The 19,868-nt window shown below is 39.0% G+C and overlaps 1 protein-coding gene across 1 annotated transcript in view; it reads left to right on the plus strand.

Moving 5' to 3' along the window:
- LOC109918584 (AT-rich interactive domain-containing protein 3A-like) overlaps nucleotides 1–18,803 on the plus strand; it is a 29,948-nt gene extending 11,145 nt beyond the window's left edge. Inside the window, exons 3-6 of the mRNA XM_048604583.1 lie at nucleotides 2,494–2,738; nucleotides 6,135–6,431; nucleotides 11,240–11,329; nucleotides 16,163–18,803. Of these exons, the coding sequence (XP_048460540.1) occupies nucleotides 2,494–2,738; nucleotides 6,135–6,431; nucleotides 11,240–11,329; nucleotides 16,163–16,320 (790 nt within the window). The 3' untranslated portion in view covers nucleotides 16,321–18,803. The remainder of the gene's footprint in view (nucleotides 1–2,493; nucleotides 2,739–6,134; nucleotides 6,432–11,239; nucleotides 11,330–16,162) is intronic.
- Nucleotides 18,804–19,868: the final 1,065 nt, after the last annotated feature.

A 19,868-nucleotide genomic window follows, 5' to 3' on the forward strand; every position in this document is an offset into this window, starting at 1 on the left:
CCCCTTTGCAATATAGAATAGCATTCCATTTGCCTTCTTAGTTACTTGCTGTACATGCATGCTGACTCTTGTGATACGTAGACACAAGGAGATCGAAATGCCTTTGTACTGCTGCATTCCACAACAGTCACCATTTTAACAATCATCTGCTTTTTGTGTTCAACCTATCAATGTGGATAAGTCTGTATATCCTATGTTACACTCCATTTGACAAACTTTTGCCCAGTCTTCACTTACCCATATCACTTTGCAGACTTTCCATATCCTCCTCAGAACTTGCTTTCCTGTCTGACTTTGTATCATCAGCAAATCTATCTTCAATACATTCAGTCCTTTGTTAATTTGTTGAACTTTGTAGAAACGTGGAGGTTTCAGTCTAATTAAAGTGTAGGTGTATTAATGCCAAAGGTAAATAAAATAGTACAAACTGTCGTTCCCACTTCATTCCTCCAAAACAAAATATTCCAATCTGTAATTGTAATTCTATTCATTAGTGGGTCATGAGAGTTTATAAAGTTGAATTCTGGCAAGCTGCAGATGCCAGTTGGCAAGCCCAGAAGAGCTACGTATTTGCATCTTCCAAAAGAACAAAGAGAACAAAGAACAAAGAAAATTACAGCACAGGAACAGGCCCTTTGGCCCACCAAGCCTGCGCCGATCCAAATCCTCTAACTAAACCTGCCGCCTACTTTCCAAGGATCCATATCCCTCTTCTCCCTGCCCATTCATGTATCTGTCTAGGTACATTTTAAATGACGCTATCGTGCCCGCCTCCACCACCTCCACTGGCAACGCGTTCCAGGCACCCACCACCCTCTGCGTAAAGAACTTTCCATGCATATCTCCCTTAAACTTTTCCCCTTTCACCTTGAAATCGTGACCCCTAGTAATTGAGTCCCCCACTCTGGGAAAAAGCTTCTTGCTATCCACCCTGTCTATACCTCTCATGATTTTGTAGACCTCAATCAGGTCCCCCCTCAACCTCCATCTTTCTAATGTAAATAATCCTAATCTACTCAACCTCTCTTCATAGCTAGCACCCTCCATAACAGGCAACATTCTGGTGAACATCCTCTGCACCCTCTCCAAAGCATCCACATCCTTTTGGTAATGTGGCGACCAGAACTGTACGCAGTATTCCAAATGTGGTCAAACCAAAGTCCTATACAACTGCAACATGACCTGCCAACTCTTGTACTCAATACCCTGTCCGATGAATGAAAGCATGCCGTATGCCTTCTTGACCACGCTATCAACCTGCGTTGCCACCTTCAGGGCACAATGGACCTGAACACCCAGATCTCTCTGTGCATCAATTTTCCCCAGGGCTTTTCCATTTACCATATAGTTCGCTCTTGAATTGGATCTTCCAAAATGCATCACCTTGCATTTGCCTGGATTGAACTCCGTCTGCCATTTCTCCGCCCAACTCTCCAATCTATCTATATTCTGCTGCATTCTCCGACAGTCCCCTTCACTATCTGCTACTCCACCAATCTTAGTGTCATCTGCAAACTTGCTAATCAGACCATCTATACCTTCCTCCAGATCATTTGTGTATATCATGATGTATAAAAGTATGTGTAAAAGTTAAGCAATTCATCCACCAAGGCCAGAATGTTACATTTCCCAAGGAAATGGATTGGCAGGTCCAGCAAGGAGTTGTGGCTAAAAATTTGGCATCATTGCCAATGTCCAATCAATAGTGACTTAACAGCCAATCAATGATCTCCTTCCACCATCACTTAGATTTCTCCCACAGGGAGTAGGCTGGTGCCAAGTGTCCAAGGCACAATGTGAAACCTGACAGTATTATTGCCAGACAAGGAAGTGACTGCCTCCTGCTCAGCTAAGCTGTGGCCATGAAGATCTGTCCCCCTCCCCACCCACCTCCTGCATTTCCTATCCACTTTCCCAACTTTGTTAATCCAACTGCACCTCCCCCACAACTACAATATAACTCAGCCCCAAATTAACCTGCAGGTAAATGGACCTCCCCACCAAACACTATCACCATTCATTAGTTTTCCATAAGTTCCCTATTGTGTATTCAACAAATCTGACCTTTCTGAGCAGCAACTGAATTTTAATTTCAAAATGAATATGAATGAGAATTATCACTTGCATTTTACAGTGAATAATGCAGTAAAATACAGTGAACCCGTCCTGCTTCAGGGTGACTTGTGTTATGGTAGTAGCTTTCTTTACAGATTGTAATTTAGTAAGCACGTCACACTAGTGTTCCAAAAGGCACGATTTCTAAAATTAAGTTGAAGGTTTGATTTGAAGGAAGAGTGGTATGAAGTTTAACATAAAGCTTACTATGTTTTGTTCTGGTAGTGTTTGGTATTCATGATGGGTGCAATAGATTCAAAGGTGTCACAGTCCCAGAATTACACCAAACACACACTGAAGAGAATGAAAATGAAGCAATATGAATTATTTTTCAGAGAGTATTTGCACCTAATTTTTTTTCTTTACATTTCCTTCCAGATATATGAAGTACTTATATCCATATGAATGTGAAAAACGAGGGCTGAGCTCACCTGGAGAGTTGCAGGCAGCTATTGATAGCAACAGACGAGAGGGCCGAAGGCAGAGTTATGGATCTACATTGTTTAATTATTCCCCCGTGGGGACACCAACTATCTTGTCTTCTCCAAAGATACAGATGCCTACTATAGCTATATCCACTCATAATGGCAGCCATATTAGCCATGGGTTTTCTGTAAAGAAAGGTATTGTGTTTAGACTTTTACATAGTAAAACACTGAATTAACGGAATACAGTCTTCAAAAGGCACAATTCCGCACAGTTGGCATGTAACTTTATTTCGACATAGAGACGGGAAGAAATATCCCAGGCACTCAAATTCTTTCGTGCTTTGAGTTAAATAATTAAGTTATATTTACTTATTCACAGTTGATATGCTGAAGTTTGCACCATAGGCTTCTTTGTCCAAGAGTTCAATTTATTAATGAGGAGAAATCAAGGTTGAGAATGTACATTCACATTAAGCATATGTACAATTATGAGACTAAAATTAATCCTTGAAGTGATCATGTAAGGAACAGCATTTCCTTACACTATGGTGTTGACTATTTTGGTCATCTTCCTTCATTCTTGTATGTATATAAAGAAAGCTTAGGTCATTACTAAGTATGGGCTGAGGTTTTAAACCATGGTATGCTTCTTCAGTATGTGTCATTGATATCTGTCAATAATAAGTGCATTGATCATCTATTTTGTAACGTGGGAAATAATGGATATTGAGGAGAGAGTTGCAACATAATCAAAAAATTTAGATCCATAAACAGTAAATATAGGAAGATCTAATACAACAACAGGACATTCAGATTAGGCCAGTGACGTATTGTTTTATGGTTGAAGGGAATACTGCTGATGATGGTTAATATTCCAGGCCATCACTCCAAGGTGGATTAAGGATTTCCTGGGGTCCCAAGAAAAACCTCATTCAACCAGCAGCAACCCTGTCCCTCCTCAGCCACAATCCATTTAAACATGAATGTATGGTAAATGGATGAAGTAATGTGCAATCAATTGTTTACACACTGCCTTAATAATAAGGAAAATCGCATCACAGTTATTGACTTAAGCAAACTTGATTAATTTTGTCAAACAAGACATGTTTACCCAGTGTTCCGACCACCTGGAACCCGAGGGAACAAAAGTCGTAAATGAGAGTATTATTCAGTATCTGACTATTGATCCTTTGTGGGTGCTGTGCTGAATGATACTATCAAATAGTTCTAGGTATGAAAGATTTCAGAGAGATGGAGGTCAGAGATGTTTAGGGGAGTATAAGTAGAGGTGATCAAAATTATGTGTTTTTGATTGACTTGATCAATTGAGTTGATAACCAGGCAATCTGGGAACAAATGAAAATAGTTTTTCAAGACAGTGAGTTGTTACAATCTGGAATAAGCTGATTGAAAAGCAGTGGAAGCAGATTCAGTTGTAACCTTTAAGATAAAGTTGGCTGCGCAATTGAAAGGAAAGAAATTGCATGCTTATGAGGAAAAAAACTAGGGTGTAGGTCTCATTGGACAGCATTTTCAAGGATCTGATATAGACTCAATGGGAAGAGAATGGTCTCATTCAGTGCTATATCACTCCATAATTATAAGCAAAGAAACCTGAACTATGATTCAAGCAAATACAAGATTTCATTATTAAATTATTGAAACAAAGGCACAGTGTTGTTTTTCATAAATGCATAAAACCAAATTATAAAATGTGTATACACATTATAACCTGGTAGCCTATTAAGCAGGAAACATATTTATGTCATAATGTCGATGCATTTTTTTTCAAAGTTGTACTTGGATAATATCAAGAATTGATTTGCTCCATTTGTCACGTAATGCCCACTCTTTTGAATTTCCAATCCATGTACCAGTCCTTGCAGGTCTAAGTTTCTTCATAGCAAAGGAAAATCAATGAAATTACATTGTAGTCACCTCTCTTCTGGCTGTGCCCGATTCACAAAGATCACTGATTCATTCTGAATTTATAGAATTGACAGCTGCTCAGTGCACAGGAAGCTCTTGTCCTTTAATGTTGTAAATACTCAGTTATTAATGTTTAAGGATTGAGATTGTGGGTAATTTATTGCAGCAACATACTCTGGTTTCTTTACAAATCATTTCACACCTGTTCATACATCATGAAGCCTATTCCACTTGTCCTTCCTCCCCTTTGGCAACAGCATAAAAACTGCCATTTTCCAGCCCACTGCAATTCTGAAGAAAGGCTATTGGACTCCAAATGCTAACTCTGTTTCTCTCATCATAGAAGTTGCCTGATCTGCTGAGTTTTTCGAGCATTTTATGACTTTATTTCAAATCTCCAATATCTACAGTATTTTGCTTTAAAATATTTTTTGTTAAATTTTTACTTAACTTATCTGGAGGAATGAGACAGTTTGTTTTTAAAGTTAATTTTCAGTGCCAGAGAGGTTGTTTGGAGTAATGGAGAATGCATCTATTAATGCTGATTGACAGTTAGCAGTCATTTGAATTTAAATGGCAGGTGAGTCATTTTTGAAAAGCTTTCAAAGGATGTGAGCATCTCAGACAGCAGGTTTTGCATTTTCACATTTAACTGCACATGGGCAGTCCCTGCGAAATGCTGGCCATTTTACACAGGACCATTTGAATGTTCTTTGGCCCACCTTGTGTTTAGCAGCAAAGTATAGCCCATGATGTTGACATGTTCTTCGAAAGATAAAATGAAGTACCATCTCTTACAGAAATAATAGGCAGCTCCTCCCAGTAACCACCAAAAGTAGAGCAGCAGCTGCAAGCATTGTGAAGATACCATTTTTAATAAGCAATGACTCTTGTGAGAAAAAGTGTGGGAAATTTGGTTTTAATACATGGTCAAACAGGACACAAGAATCTCTGATCATTGCCACAATTAACCTAAAAGTGTTTTTTTATAGTATTTTTCTGGCATAAACAAATTGGTGCATAAAAATAATGGATATACTAGAATGTTTTATATGAAGAAAAATCCAGAGAGATTCTATTGGTTAACCGGGATATTTCTTGTAGAATTTCTGAGTAGCTCTGGAACACCCTTAAGTTGCTGCTGGGGCACAAGGCAAAAAATCACTGATGACTTCACCTCTGGAATGAGAATTCATCTCCTCATCAGGAAAGGTGCCACTTAATGACTTATCCACCTCAACCTCTGAATCCACCAGAATTGTGTACTTCACATTATTTTCAATTGACATTGATGCCCCAAAAGGTACTTTTTTTTTTCCCCTTTAAAGTGCACCTTCCACAATGCAGTGCAGAATAGATTACCCGTACTGTCAACTTGGGATTCTTTGGAGGCTATGAGCTAAAGGACACAGGAAGGCGAGTTATAAAAATATCAAAGCCTCTGAACAAAGGTTTTTAATTTCAGATGTATTATTTAAACCTAGCAGTGATTTTCACAGATAATCTTAAGGATTATTTTTATTTTTGTAATCCATCAAAATCTGACCCTTGTAAACCTTATGACCTGACCAAGGTGTGGCAGTAATGTAGGTTGTGGTCTGATTATGTATTTGGTGGAATTCTTTGGGTCATGGATTGTTTCCTTCTTTATTTCTGTTCTAGAAGAATCAATGCTGTCAACAGCTGGACACAATCGAATAGCAATCCCACTCAGTATCGCTGGTCATCATGTGACCACAGCTCAGGCTGTTGCGGCCCAGGCAGCCACTGCACAAATTGCAGCAGCTCAGGCCGCGGCCCTGGACCAGCTGCGTGAGAAACTGGATTCTGGGGAGCCTCCGGAGAAAAAGCTTTCAGTTGTAGCAGAAGAGCAGCAACGACTTATGCAACAAGCACTGCAGCAGAACCTGTTGGCCATGGCGTCACAGATCCCTATGAACATTAAAATCAATAGCAGAGGTAAGGCGAGGAGGTGAAATTCATGTGAAGGTGCTAGATTCTGTCTCAGGTTCCTCATTAATACTCTGCCTTGTTGCACATCATCATCACAATAAGCATACATTCTCCTTGTTCACTTGTAATCTTAAATTCTCTATGACTAACGTGCTTTCCTTTCTTTACGTATTTGCTAGAATACCTGTTTCCTTGTCATCTCCATTTTGTTGCAATAGTAACAGGCTTATGTGTATATTTTGTTGTGTTGAAACCTATACCCATCTCACTGTCTCTGAACTTAATTAATTCTTTTCCCTCTTGTCAATGTATGGCTCTCCTGACCTCCTTCCATCTGTCTTACAGGATTTTGAAATTTAAATCCAGTTAGTTTCTGCTTGAATTAGTCTTGTTTTTCTACATTTACTGTCTTCTTCCCTGTGGACATCAACGTTTGTCTAAAGTTTTTTCAAGAAGTAATAATTATATGTCTTCTGACTAAGTGTTAAGATATTCTATATAGTTGTACATTTGAGATAACATGCTGTGTAATTTGTTCAAATAATCAGATAATAATGTTTACTTTGCATGGAAAAATCCTAGCAGATTACGGTAAAAGACCTTTTATTTCTGTTTCGTGATGTGATGTTTAAAGTACTTTTGACAGCATATCATATGGTCCCCACCTTTCGTACTTTCCTATGAAGGCCTGCGGATTTTATTCAATTGTTTTCATTCCCCAGAAAGTTGAGATAGGCCTGTGCTGCAGAATAAACTATCTGCTCACATTTCATATTCAAGTGTCAATATTGGGAATGCACTGGCAAGTTATATCCTTGGCAAGGTCTGAGTCAAATCTTCAGCAGTCTGCCACAGTGGTGTTTTAACTACATGGAGCATCAGCTGTTGCAAGACGTTATCCAGATGTCTACGATGAGAACACAGCCTCATATATCCAATTTTTACCATGTCCTATGATTGGGCTGTTGAAAGGCTGTTAAAACTGCTGCTGAAGTTCCACATTTACAATTGGAGAAAATATAAGGGTGTGGTGTGCATTGAAGTTCTATTTGTGATCATAATAGAAAAGTACTCACACTTTTAATGGCAGTTGTGTTGCATAGCATTTCAGTTTTGAGGGCTCCTTGTACTTTCTGTCGATGAAATGAGGATAAGAAGCTCCATATGTGAGTAGTCTATTGACCAAATGGTGGTTGTACTCTTATGCTGCAGTATACAGAACCTTTTTGGAGTCACCCTGGCTCCAAGATGGTTTGCCTGGCAAAAGAAAGTTCAGTTCTCTGCAGAGATAGCAGGAACTGCAGATGCTGGAGAATCCGAGACAACAGGGTCTAGGCCCGAAACGTCAACCTTTCTGCTCCTATGATGCTGCTTGGCCTGCTGTGTTCATCCAGCTCTGCACCTTGTTGTTTCAGTTCTCTGCAGTAGGTTTGGTCATCTGACCTGGCACAGACGAATGCACACTTGTTATGATCCCAGCTGATGTGAATACCACGCAAGTCAGAGTGAAAAGAGGAATGAACAAAAATGGCAGTGTGCAAAAAAATTAAATCTTCAAAGAGATGATTACGATAGAGACAGGACATGTACTGACAAGAAGTAAAGAGCATGTAGCAACAAAACTGACATTCCTGAGATAATTAAAGTGACCAGACTTTAAAAGAAACTTTTAAAAATGTGACACATAAGGGAGTAGAATGAGCTGAGTTGTTTTTAAAGGGAGTTGCATGGATCCGGTATGTGGAATGGGTACTTCTGTGCTGTATCATTTTATAATTCTGTGATTCGATGAAATAATATCAAGGGCAGAATAGAAACTATAGATGGAAGTGGGAAAACTTGGAAAAGGAGCAGAGACATAGGAAAAAGCCCTGCAGTTATTAAAAAAAAACAAACTAATAAAGATTTTATAGAGACATAAACCTGTAAAAGCATTGTTAAGGAAAGTTTAAAATGGGTTAGAAATGAAAAAAATAAATCTCATGCTGAATGAAGGTTGCAATGCAGAATGAGTACTTTGCATCACTTCTTACACGAGAGAGTAATAGTGAAAGGTAATAAAAAGGTTACACGATTGGCTAGAATAATTATGAGAAATAAAGGGAAATAGCACTGAAAGAAATTGTTGAATGTGGAGTGCAAAAGGGCACTAAGTCCTGATGGTACATAATGCACAATATCGGGAGTAATCAGTAGGCATCAAGTGGTGGTGGGGTAGGTAGCTTGAACAGGGACCTTCCCTGCCTGAACTTAATTCTGGTGGAGATGAGAAAACAGTGGAGGTTAGGGTATGCTACCCCTCTGTATGATTAAGTGCCTTTTCGCCTCCAGGAGAACATGATGTCATTTTATGGATTAGCTTATTGTCAGTAATTTTCAATGTTTTAATTAACGCAAGTGCTGGAAGATTTTAGCTTTCAAATTGATGCCATTTCTGCTCCCTTTTCATTATGTTTCTTTTAAAGCCAGTGTTTGTTTTGCAACACATAATGGTTTTGATCCAAGGACTTCATAATTCACTAGGGAAGCTTGCAACATGTATGTTATTTTAATGGCTGATTTTTGCATCATGTAACTTTCACCTTCCTGAGGCTCGTCGTGGTGCCTTCACTGTCTTCAACCTTTAGCCTATTCTTCCTAGCTTCTGTTTTAATTGCATAAGATTGAATGAGTGATGTTTTCTGTTTGTACTTGAAAACATCCTGTGCAGAAGTTGATACTGTAAGCTACATTTCTTCCTCTGAGCTTACCCTCTGGATGTTGCACCTTTTGATGGTATGCGGCCTGTTATATGGAAGGAAAACATTTTTGGTGCATACTGTGGTGTATAATGCAGAGAAAATTTGCAGAACTTGAAGGTACAGAAGGATCATGGTTTCCTGGTACGTGAATCACAAAATGTTAGTTTGCAGGTACATTAGGTGAATAGGAAGAAAAACATGGAATGTTTATACTCATTGCAAGAGGAATAGAATATGAGTTGGGAAATTTTACTGCAGCTATGTGGTGAGACAACATCTGGAGTACTGTTTATTGAAGAAAATACAGATAAAAATTGCATAAGAAGCAGTTCAGAGTCGGTTCACTAGACTTACTCCTTGGATGAAAGTGTTTATCTTAGGCAGAAAGATTGAACAGGTTGGACCTTTATCCATTGGAGTGTAGAATGAGATGATTTGATTAAACCACATAAGATCCTGAGGGGTCTTGACAGGGTGGATTCGGAGAGGGAATTTCTCTTGTCATAGAAACCAGATGTAAGGTGAACAGTTTCAAAATAAGAGCCTTTGAAGAAGGAGATGACGAAACTTTTTATTCTCTCAAAGTGTCATTAACATGTAGTACTCTTTCATAGGAAATAACAGAGGCGAGGGTGGGCTCGGGAGGCGGAAGGATTTGGTGTTCATTGGATATATTCAATGCAGATTTAGATAAATTTTAACTGACAGGGAATCTAGTGTAGCAAGCAAGAAAGTGGAGTTGAGACCACAACCGGGTCAGCCATTACAACAGACTTGAAGGGCCATATCGTCTTCTCCTGTTCCTAAGACCCATGATCCTATGCACTCACTGGATGGGTACTGAAGAGGATTCAAGAATGATTTTAAGAGAATTGATAGCAATCTGAAGGGAGGAAAGAAGCTGTGGTGTCTGCATAATTGGATAACTCTTTCAAGAAGTCAACAACGAACTAAATGACCCTCTGAGTTTTAAAATTCTATGATACTAGCTGTACTTGGTCTGTGGTTGAATGCCTGCAAAGCACACACTTCATGCTGACTGTTCACTGAAATCCAGATAAGTGACACACCAGAAGTACAAATACTGCTTCATATTCAATAGTTTGTTCAGTGAAAGAGAACTTGAATATTGCTTTTAAAAAAATCACTTGAATTGAAGTTTTTCATCTTGTATTAAAGAATTCACAAGAATACCAATGTCAAGGTTGAAATAACTCTACATAGGCCAGCATGGTGTCATCAAGTCATCCTTTATTTACACATGCATAGTACTTGACACTGGCGTGGCTTCATCAGAGGCAGGTCTCGGAGTGAACAGAACTTCTGACACTTCTGTTCTAATCTGTCAGCCAGGGCTCCCTGATTGGACCAGATTACTAGCCCCAATCAGGGAACTCATATTCTATGAAGCCCACCTTGTTATAATCACTACAGTCGGGAACAGCATCTTTATACTATATGAGATGAGCATGGTGATTGGTTGGTGAGTGGACTTTGATTTGTAGAGGTGTTGCCTTGGAGAGTGCACCAGTTAGATGATTACTGACAATTAATGGCTAAGCTTTGTTTAAATTTAAACCAGATGAGCGAACTTTGATCGGTCAAGGATTACTTTCTCTCGTCTTATGCCCATCATCATAGATATCCTTTTGGTTTACAGAACATTTTATAACTAATCTAGAGTCAACCTTTTTATTACAAAATCGGGGTGAAAACTAAAACTTCATAATGTAGGACATATCAAAGTGTAAAAGAGGAGGAAGAACTAAAAAGAAGTGGTTAGATGTCAATTACTCCCCATACTTTATTTTAAAAAACTTACAGAATCTAGTTAGAAAGAAAAACTGTAGATGATAAAGAATTTCATTAATTGGGCCAAATTTTACCTTAATTAAAACATGTAAGGAAGGGGAAGAGAAACATTTAGACTATTTGTTAAGAGAAACTTAGTAATCAAATATCGCAGTGCGATCAGGTCCCAGGAGTCAGCTTATCATCTCTAGTTTACTCTCTCAGCTATCTTACTTTTTGACACTCATATTGGTATTTTCTTCTTCTTGCTTTCCCCAGCAGATGACAGACAAGAAACTGCATTGAACCTGTCTACAAATGGCATTAGCAGCATCAACATGTCAATAGAAATAAATGGAGTTGTCTACACAGGTAAATAGAAGGCTGTTTTCCGATGTAATTGCAAGCAGGAAATCCAATAACTTATAGCAGTGCAGTGGCGTTAAGTTCTATACACAATTTGATGTCTTTACTATAAAATCCATTCTAATGAAGTGGCAGTCCAATGCAGTTAAAAAAGTTAAATATCTTGAAATTGCCCTTGTTGATTTGTGGTCGATTGTGCTCATTGTCTTAGATTGAGAAACAGACTGCTGAATCCAGACTGTGTTGTTGAGCTGAGGGTTTAATTACCATTGTGTAAGCATTGGTAGTTCAGAGTCTTCTTTGCCATGTTCACTTGCCCTTTAACTTCCACCCACTCCATAAGGAACAAATAGAAACATGGAATTAAATAAGATTGAATGGGGAAGTAGGGGGGTGGAATGGAAGTGTGGATAGGACTGGAATAGTTATCAGGAATGTTGTACCAAGCACAGAAGCATACAGTACTAAAAAAGATCGACAGCTTAGAAAGCTGTTGCAAACATTATCATAGAATCCCTACAGTGTGGAAGCAGGCCATTCACCCATTGAGTCTACACTTTGACTGCAAACAGCAGCCCACCCAGACCCATCCCATTGCTGTAACACTGCATTTCCCATGGCTAATCCACCTAGCCTTCACATCCCTGGACACTTTGGGCAATTTAACATGGCCAATCCAGCTAACCTCACATCTTTGGACTGTGGGAGGAAACCAGAGCACACCCAAGCAGACACAGGGAGAATGTGCAAACTCCACACAGGCGGTCATCCAAGAATGGAATCGAACCTGGGTCCCAGGCGCTGAGCCACTGTGTTGTCGTGACCAGAAAAAAAATGTAGCATGTGGAACTGTAGTGAAATATTCACCCATCTTTCATAGTTGGTGCAGCCTTTGTACTTTGAAGCCTCTCATGAATTGCCTGACACCATGCTAACCATAATCAGCCATCCATAGACCCTGTTTATATTTCCAATCATTCTACAGTGTGCAAAGGAATGCTGGTGCTTACCCCTTTTATGTTGCAGGAAGGATTCCAGCACCATAGGACTATGGGAGCAGGAGCAGGAAATTCAGCCCATCAAGGCAGCTCCACCATTCTAGAAAATTTAATTGGAGAGGGTTCAGAAAAGATTTACAAGGATGCTGCTGGGAATGGAGTGTTTGAGTTTTAATAGTAGTTTAGATAGGCTGGGTCTTTTCTCACTGGAGTGTAGGAGGTTGAGGAATGACCTTACAGACGTTTATAAAATCATGAAGGGCATGGATAAGGTAAATAGCAAAGGTTTTTTCCCGAAGGTGAAGAAGTCCAAAACTGGGGGCATGTTATTGAAGTGAGAGGAGATTCTATGATGCTGTGACTCCCACTTACCTCTGATTCCCCTGTTAGTCAAGACTGTATCTACCTCTGACTTAACAGCATTCAGTGAATCTATATCCACTGCTCTCTGGGGAAGAGAGTTCCAAAGTCTCATGATCCTTCGAGTGAAAATATTTCTCTTCAACTCATCCTTAAATGGAAGAACCTTGATTTTTAAACTGTGCTTCCATAAACTGGGTTTTCCATCTGGGAACATGCCTTTTTAGCATCCACCTTGCTAAGTCCTCTCAGGATCCTAAGTAGGTGGATAACATTGACAGTTGGCCCTATCCACCATCTTCAGAAACAAATTTGCCAATTGTGTCTAAATGCGTGCTGATTGTCCTTCCTGGTGCTCTTTTATAAGACACTACAGAGGCCTGCTTCTGTATTCCATATTGTACTGAAGAGATTGACCTGAGGTGTTCACCATCATAGCATTCTTGTGTGCTAATACGGAAAATTCAAAATAACATTCAGTATCTTCAGAACTCAGATCTAAAACAGTATAATGTAGGGTATGTAGGGTAGTTTGATCTTAGTAGGATAATAGGTCGGCACAACATCGTGGGCCGAAGGACCTGTATTGTGCTGTACTGTTCTATGTTCTAAAACTGAAATGCAGATGCAAAAGGTTGGAGAAACTCAACGGGTCAGGCAGCATCAAGTCCAGGAGGTTGACAGAGGAGAACATCGGAGGATGTTCTAATGAGGAGAGGTTGGGTAGGTTGTGTCTACTCGTTGAGTAGCTTGTGTCTTTACACGTTGGAATTTAGAAAACTTAGAGATGACCTTATCATAGAGAAAGAGCAGTTAACATTTCAGGTCAACGACTGAAGAAAGCTAACATTTTCATGGTGCAAAAGGTTTCAGTAAGTACAAAGGCAAACAAAGTGGTGAAAGGAGAAGGAATAATAAGGAGAGTCTGTGATAGAATGGAAGTCAAGCAAGTAAGATTAAATGACAAAAGGGATGATTGTGAAAATAAAACAAAATTTTAAACTGAAATTATTTGGCATGACAGCATCAAATCCTATACTGATCTCCCTGTTCAGAGCTGAAGGGAAATACACTCAGGTAGATTTTGCATTTGTAAGAGATTGCACACTTTTGCCCAAAAATAATATAATCACTGAAAAGAAGATCGTTATATTCTTTGTGGCTCCAATATGGAAGTTCATTGAAAATTCACAGGCAAAGTGTGGCAGTTTTCTTCACATTTCACTATGTTATTATCTCATTAATTTTCTCTCGTATTCTTTTTAGTCTTAGTTGTGTTGGTGCAGCAGGCCTTGTCACTTAATCATAAAATCCCTACAGTGCAGAAAGAGGCCATTTGGCCCATCAAGTCTACATTGACCCTCGAAAGAGCATCCCACCCAGAGACAGCCCTCTAACCCTGTCTCCGTAACCCTGCATTTAGCACGGCTAATCCATCTAGCCTGCATATATTTGGACTGTGAGAGGAAACCAGAACATCCAGTGGACAACCACACAGAAATGATGAGAACTCCACACAGACAGTCGCCCGAGGCTGGAATCAAACCTGGATCACTGCTGAGCCACCATGCCACCCTTAACCCAGGTTTCTCCATAATTAAAATAGAAAGTACTATAAATTGGAGGATTGTGCAGTCAAAATGGATTTGTCAATATTTGCTCAAGATCAGATAACCAATAATTTACCTCTATATTTATTACCTACTAAAATTGTACACATGGTCCTCAATTCACAAATATCAGGCTTCTGAACAAACTCACACACAGGGGTGTATTAATATTAATTTTAAAGAGCTGACATGTGAATGTTTCCTCACACTTATAAACGGCTATGTTATATTGCCCTAAGACCATAAGATGATAAGAAATGGAAACAGGAGTAAGCCATTTGGCCCCTGGAGCCTGCTCTGTCATTCAATGGGATCATGGCTGATTTGACACTCCTCATGTCTACTTTTCTGCCCTTTCCCCACAACCCTTGATTCCTCTACGGATCAAGAATCTATGTAAAGTCTTAATTATGCACAAGGATTCTGCCTCACAGCTCTGTAGCAAGGAGTTCCAAAGACTCACCACCCTCTGAGAGAAGAAATTCCTCCAAATCTCAGTCTTAAATTGGTGCCACTTTATTCTGAGACTATGCCCTCTGGTCCCAGACTCTCCCATGAAGGGAAACATCCTCTGAGCATTTACCCTGTCAAGCCCCTTAAGAATCCTATGTGTTTCAATAAGATCATCTCACATTCTTCTAAACTCCAGTGAATAGAGACCCAACCTGTTTAGCCTCTGCTTTATAAGACAATCCCTCCATACCAGGGATCATCCCGGCATTGTGTTCCAACTTTCGTACAAATCGATTTGTGAAAGTACTCAAGAACAGAATTCATTCACAACCCAGAGACTGTCTAAATACCTTACAAAATCAAGTTGATAATGCAAGTGATACACCTCAATAAACTGTGAATTACAGTAAGAATTATATTGTTGTTCCTTGTAAATGTTAACAACTATTTATACAGGAGTGTCTGACACCGGCACTTTGGCATATGAGCCAATTTAATGCAATATAAACTTGCATGGCCTTATAGAGTATGTAAGAATTGATCTGTCAGCCCCTCAAACTTGTTTTTCCATTTTGTTATGTCAAGGCCAATCTTTACTTCAACAACATTCACCTGTCTTTGATCTATGTATGTTTATGCCTTTGCCAAACAAAAGTACATTCATCTCCATCTTAGTAACCTAAACTGAACTGGCATCCACAGCCTTATGGAAATAGAGTTCTAGGCACCTACTGGCACTTGTCTGAAAATTGCTTCACATTTAACTCTTAAATGGCCTGGTACTAATTTTAAAGATTGAACTCCCTCACTTGTGAAATCCCGCTATAAGAGAAAGTAGTGTATTTGTGTTTATCAAATCCTAATGTCATTTTAAAAACCTCCATTTGATTTTATCTGCCCCACTGACAACCATGATTCCATTTCTGAAGAAGGGTCTAGGCCCGAAACGTCAGCCTTCCTGCTCCTCTAATGCTGTTTGGCCTGCTGTGTTCATCCAGCTCTACACCTTGTTATCTCATGATTCTTACTGTGCTGCAATTTTAAAGATTCCTGCAAATGGGCATGTCGTCCTCCTCGTTGAAACAGACCCAGAGCCTCTTTATGCATGTACAGCATTTGACTGGAATTTTTGGGTACAGCGAGATAGAGGAAGTATCATGTGTGCATTGTCCATTTCTCCCAGCCAATGACTGGTTTCTCAATGGACAGTTGGAGGAAGTAGAATAAACTGTGGCATTTTTATTTCAGTTTTAAACACAAAATTGTACTATTTGAACTTCCAACCCACCCTAAGACCAACGTGTGTTCAATTAGAAATTGGAATAGGATATACCTATCTATCTGTTGAGAATATGCTCACGTGTGTTTGTATGTGTGTTCGTATTAAATAGCGAATTCTAACTTTTACCTTTTCTCAGGGGTTCTCTTCGCACGAAGGCCAGTCATTCCCGCAATGTCTGGCAGCAACGGGAACAACAGCAGCTCTCAGGTCATGCCTAGTCCGGCATTAGCAGCACAAGCCCAGCCTTCCTCTTCCTCATCTCACGTTCACACTCCGACCAGTTCTGCACCTTGAAGCCTCAACAATACACAGGAGATCACACAAGACAGTCCCTGAAGACTCTGGTGTTTTTTTGACAGTGTAATTTTTTTTTGCAAGGAAAGTTTGCAATGAGAATGTTAATAACTTTGCAGGTGAAGTGATGGGGAAAATAAACTCAATCATGCATGGAGGGTCACATTTACTATATTGTACAGTTAATCACTGTTGGACTGGAATCCACTCAATTTTCGTGAAAGAAAAACAAAATCAGAGATTTTAACTTAGCGTAAATCTGTTGCTTTCTGTAAGTGGGTTGACACTTATATTTCTAAATGGACATCCACATAAACACAGACTCTTCAATGAAGATGGTGATGAGATTCAGGATGACCATTTTAATTGGACACACTTGTCCGTTTTATTGCGTACTGCAGAAGTGCTCAATTTTTGGAAAATTTATTAGATGTGGCCAAAATGAAGGGGAGAAAAAGGAAAAAAAAAGCGATTGATCATATTTGCATCCTAATAATGTTTCATGATTGAGGGGGATTGATTATTTTGTTTCAATAATCAGTTGTTTTCAGGAAAAAAATATAACATATACTGTAACTCAGCTTTTACCAAAGAGAGGAATAATTTATCAGGATATATGGCATCAATCACAGGGCTGAATTCAACAATCATATTAATATAAAAGTAAATATAAAAGAAAAGTGAAAATATTACAATATTGAAGCAGGGGAACAGTTTTTAAATGGTCTGATTGACACCTTTATGTTTATGGTGTTTGGTGCGAATGACACTAAATTACTGAAGGAAGTTTAATCTTCATAAGACTACAGAGAGAGAAAACAGCTTGGGGATTGTTCATACGGTACTGGATCTCGAAAGGAAATTGCCATATCAGGCAAGAATCTTGGGAATACATCTGGGGCCTGACCTTTTACAAAGCTACAACTATGTTACAGGGATCAATTCTGTCTTATCATCCACGTCCTGTTGTTCACAATGATGGCTGCACGTCTGTCCCTGTGCAGCGATAATATGGAGATTTATGATTAAGTGCACAAAGAGAAAGAAAAAGAAGCAGTGGGGCAGTTTTATCAATTAAGTGGCTTTATTGAATAGGGCCAGATGATCATGTTGACAGTGATGCACTGACCCAGGCTGTTGAATGGAGTCAAGGGGGAGGTGGAGGTGTGTCTGTTCAAATTAATGCTGTCAGAATCCAACAGCTCATTGCAAAGGCTTGTCAAGTCTATAGAATTTAGTCTGAAAGAAGTATCTTGCTGGTATATTGATTTCTTTTTCTTGACTTCAGATATACTCAAATGGCAACCTCTGCCTCTACCCCTGTCCATTTGCTGTTCACAGATGCAGCCGAATACCTCGTGAATCTTCTAATTAACATTTAATGAGAAAAAAAGAGATGCTCATAATATACCTCATAGAAGTCATTTTATTTAATTTGTATTTTTATTGTAAAGCCACTTGTGAAGCATTTATTTTCACCAGTCACTGTTTTTTTTTAAATTTTGTAATGTTGTACCAAAGAAGGGAATATTCTATTGTACACCTACCTCATTATTCTGAATAGCAGATTGTCAACTCCCAGTCGCATCATTAGGATCTTTGCAGGGTGTTAGGAAGGGAACAAGTTGCCATTAGCTGGAATTCTAGCTTACTGTGAACCAGGTATAATGGTGGCTTCTTTTTTGCTGTGTACCAAAGATCAAACAATACATTTCACACTTCGTTGAACAGTAGCACGTTGCTAGTAAATATTACTTGTGTCCATTATGTGTTGTTCACTTTGTTTAGGCTTTTTTGCAATGCTACACAGTAGGACTTTAGATTCTAAAATGGCTTACTAGCTCTGTATGAAACTTTATTTTTGTTTTCTTCTTGACTAATCCAGTGCATTAAAGTGAAAGCTGGATTGTGGTGCTCAGGGGTATCAATCAAAAAAAAAATGACTTTCTTTGCCATTTGACTTCTCGTCCATTTAGAAAATGCTGCTTCTTTGGAGAATTCCTCTCTCCAATTTGATGCCCATGGAATATGCATAATTGGAATGTATACTTGACTAAAACAGTCAACCAAACAGTTTCTTAAAGTGTCCCACTCACTCTGGATTTTTACCAGTAATGTGTGTAATTGCTAATCATTTATTGTCAACAGCAGCACAATTTTTCTTACCAAATGAAAATTTTTCTATTTGCCCATAGGAACAATATTATTAGTCAATTAATATTAGGATTGTTTTACTATTAGGAAAATAAATAACAATTGGTCAAGTCTACTGAATTACCCACATTTCTTTACCCCCACCCCAATTTTCTGAATGAATTTACATATGCGTCTGTAAGTAATAAAACTGTTTTCAGTAAATCCTGAAACCATCTTCTGGATTAGAATTTTAGAAAGGAAAGAGATGCTATATAAACAAATACACTGTCAAGAGTATGTTTGTGTTAAAATGGTGTTTTGCTTTGGCATTGGAGTTATTCTTTGTAAACCGGTCAGAAATTAAACTGTAAATTGAAAGTCTATTTGAATGTGTGTGTGTGAATTTCTGCAAGCAGTTAGCATTTTACACACTAATAGATCTGCTTTAGTCAGTTTTTCAATAGATATGAAGAAATGCCTGACGTCAGACCTGTTTCTTAAGTCACTTTGATCCACTTTGCTTTGGTCTGAATTTTTCTCTCATGTTGGGGTTACAGCTCCAGGGTTGGTGAACTGTCTTGCCCAACTGGACGCTCTTCCAGTCTGAGTTAATAAAACTCAGTGTAATAGATGGTATTGGGGTTGTATCCAATTCTGGCATCAGCTTGGATCCACTTAACTGCACTTTGAAGAAGTGTGTCACTGAATAATTGATGAAAGAGAATCCCAATTCGTTGTCTCATTTACTCCATCAGCTAAAATCATCAGACTAGGGATTAAAGTAGAATGCTGGAGAAACTCAGCAGGTCTGGCAGCATCTGTGGGAAGGAAGCAGAGTTGACATTTCAAGTCCTCTGTCCCGATGACAGGTCACCAGACTCAAAATGTCAACTCCGCTTTCTTCCCACAGCTGCTGCCAGACCTGCTGAGTTTCTCCAGCAATTATCGTTTTTGTTTCAGACTAAGGATTAGAACCGGCATCTTTCAGGCCTATCCTAAAACAAAAGCAGAATAGTGTGGATGCTGCAAATCTGAAATATAATCAGAGAATGCTAGAGGAGCTCAGGAGATCTGGCGGTTACTATGGAGAGACTCCAATGATCAGAACTAAAGGGAAATGGATTTAATGGCTTTCTTACTGGAGAGAAAGTGAAAGACAGCAAATGGAACAGGCAGGGAGATCAGGGAAAGGTTAGAGAGTGAAGGAGTTTAGAGTGAAAGTGTCACCAAATAAAGGGCAAAGATATTTTAACTTAGATAAATGCAGACTTATCTCAAGGAATTGTCTACAAAACAACATTCTGCAGAAGTTGGAAATCTGAAATAAAAATTGAAAATGCTGGAAACACTCAATAGCCCAGGTATCTTCTGTGGAAAGAGAAACAGAGTTAAAATTTCAGAGCAATGGCCCT

Source organism: Rhincodon typus, chromosome 1 (genome assembly GCF_021869965.1).
Source record: "Rhincodon typus isolate 14 chromosome 1, sRhiTyp1.1, whole genome shotgun sequence".
In the NCBI taxonomy this organism is placed as follows: Eukaryota; Metazoa; Chordata; class Chondrichthyes; order Orectolobiformes; family Rhincodontidae; genus Rhincodon; species Rhincodon typus.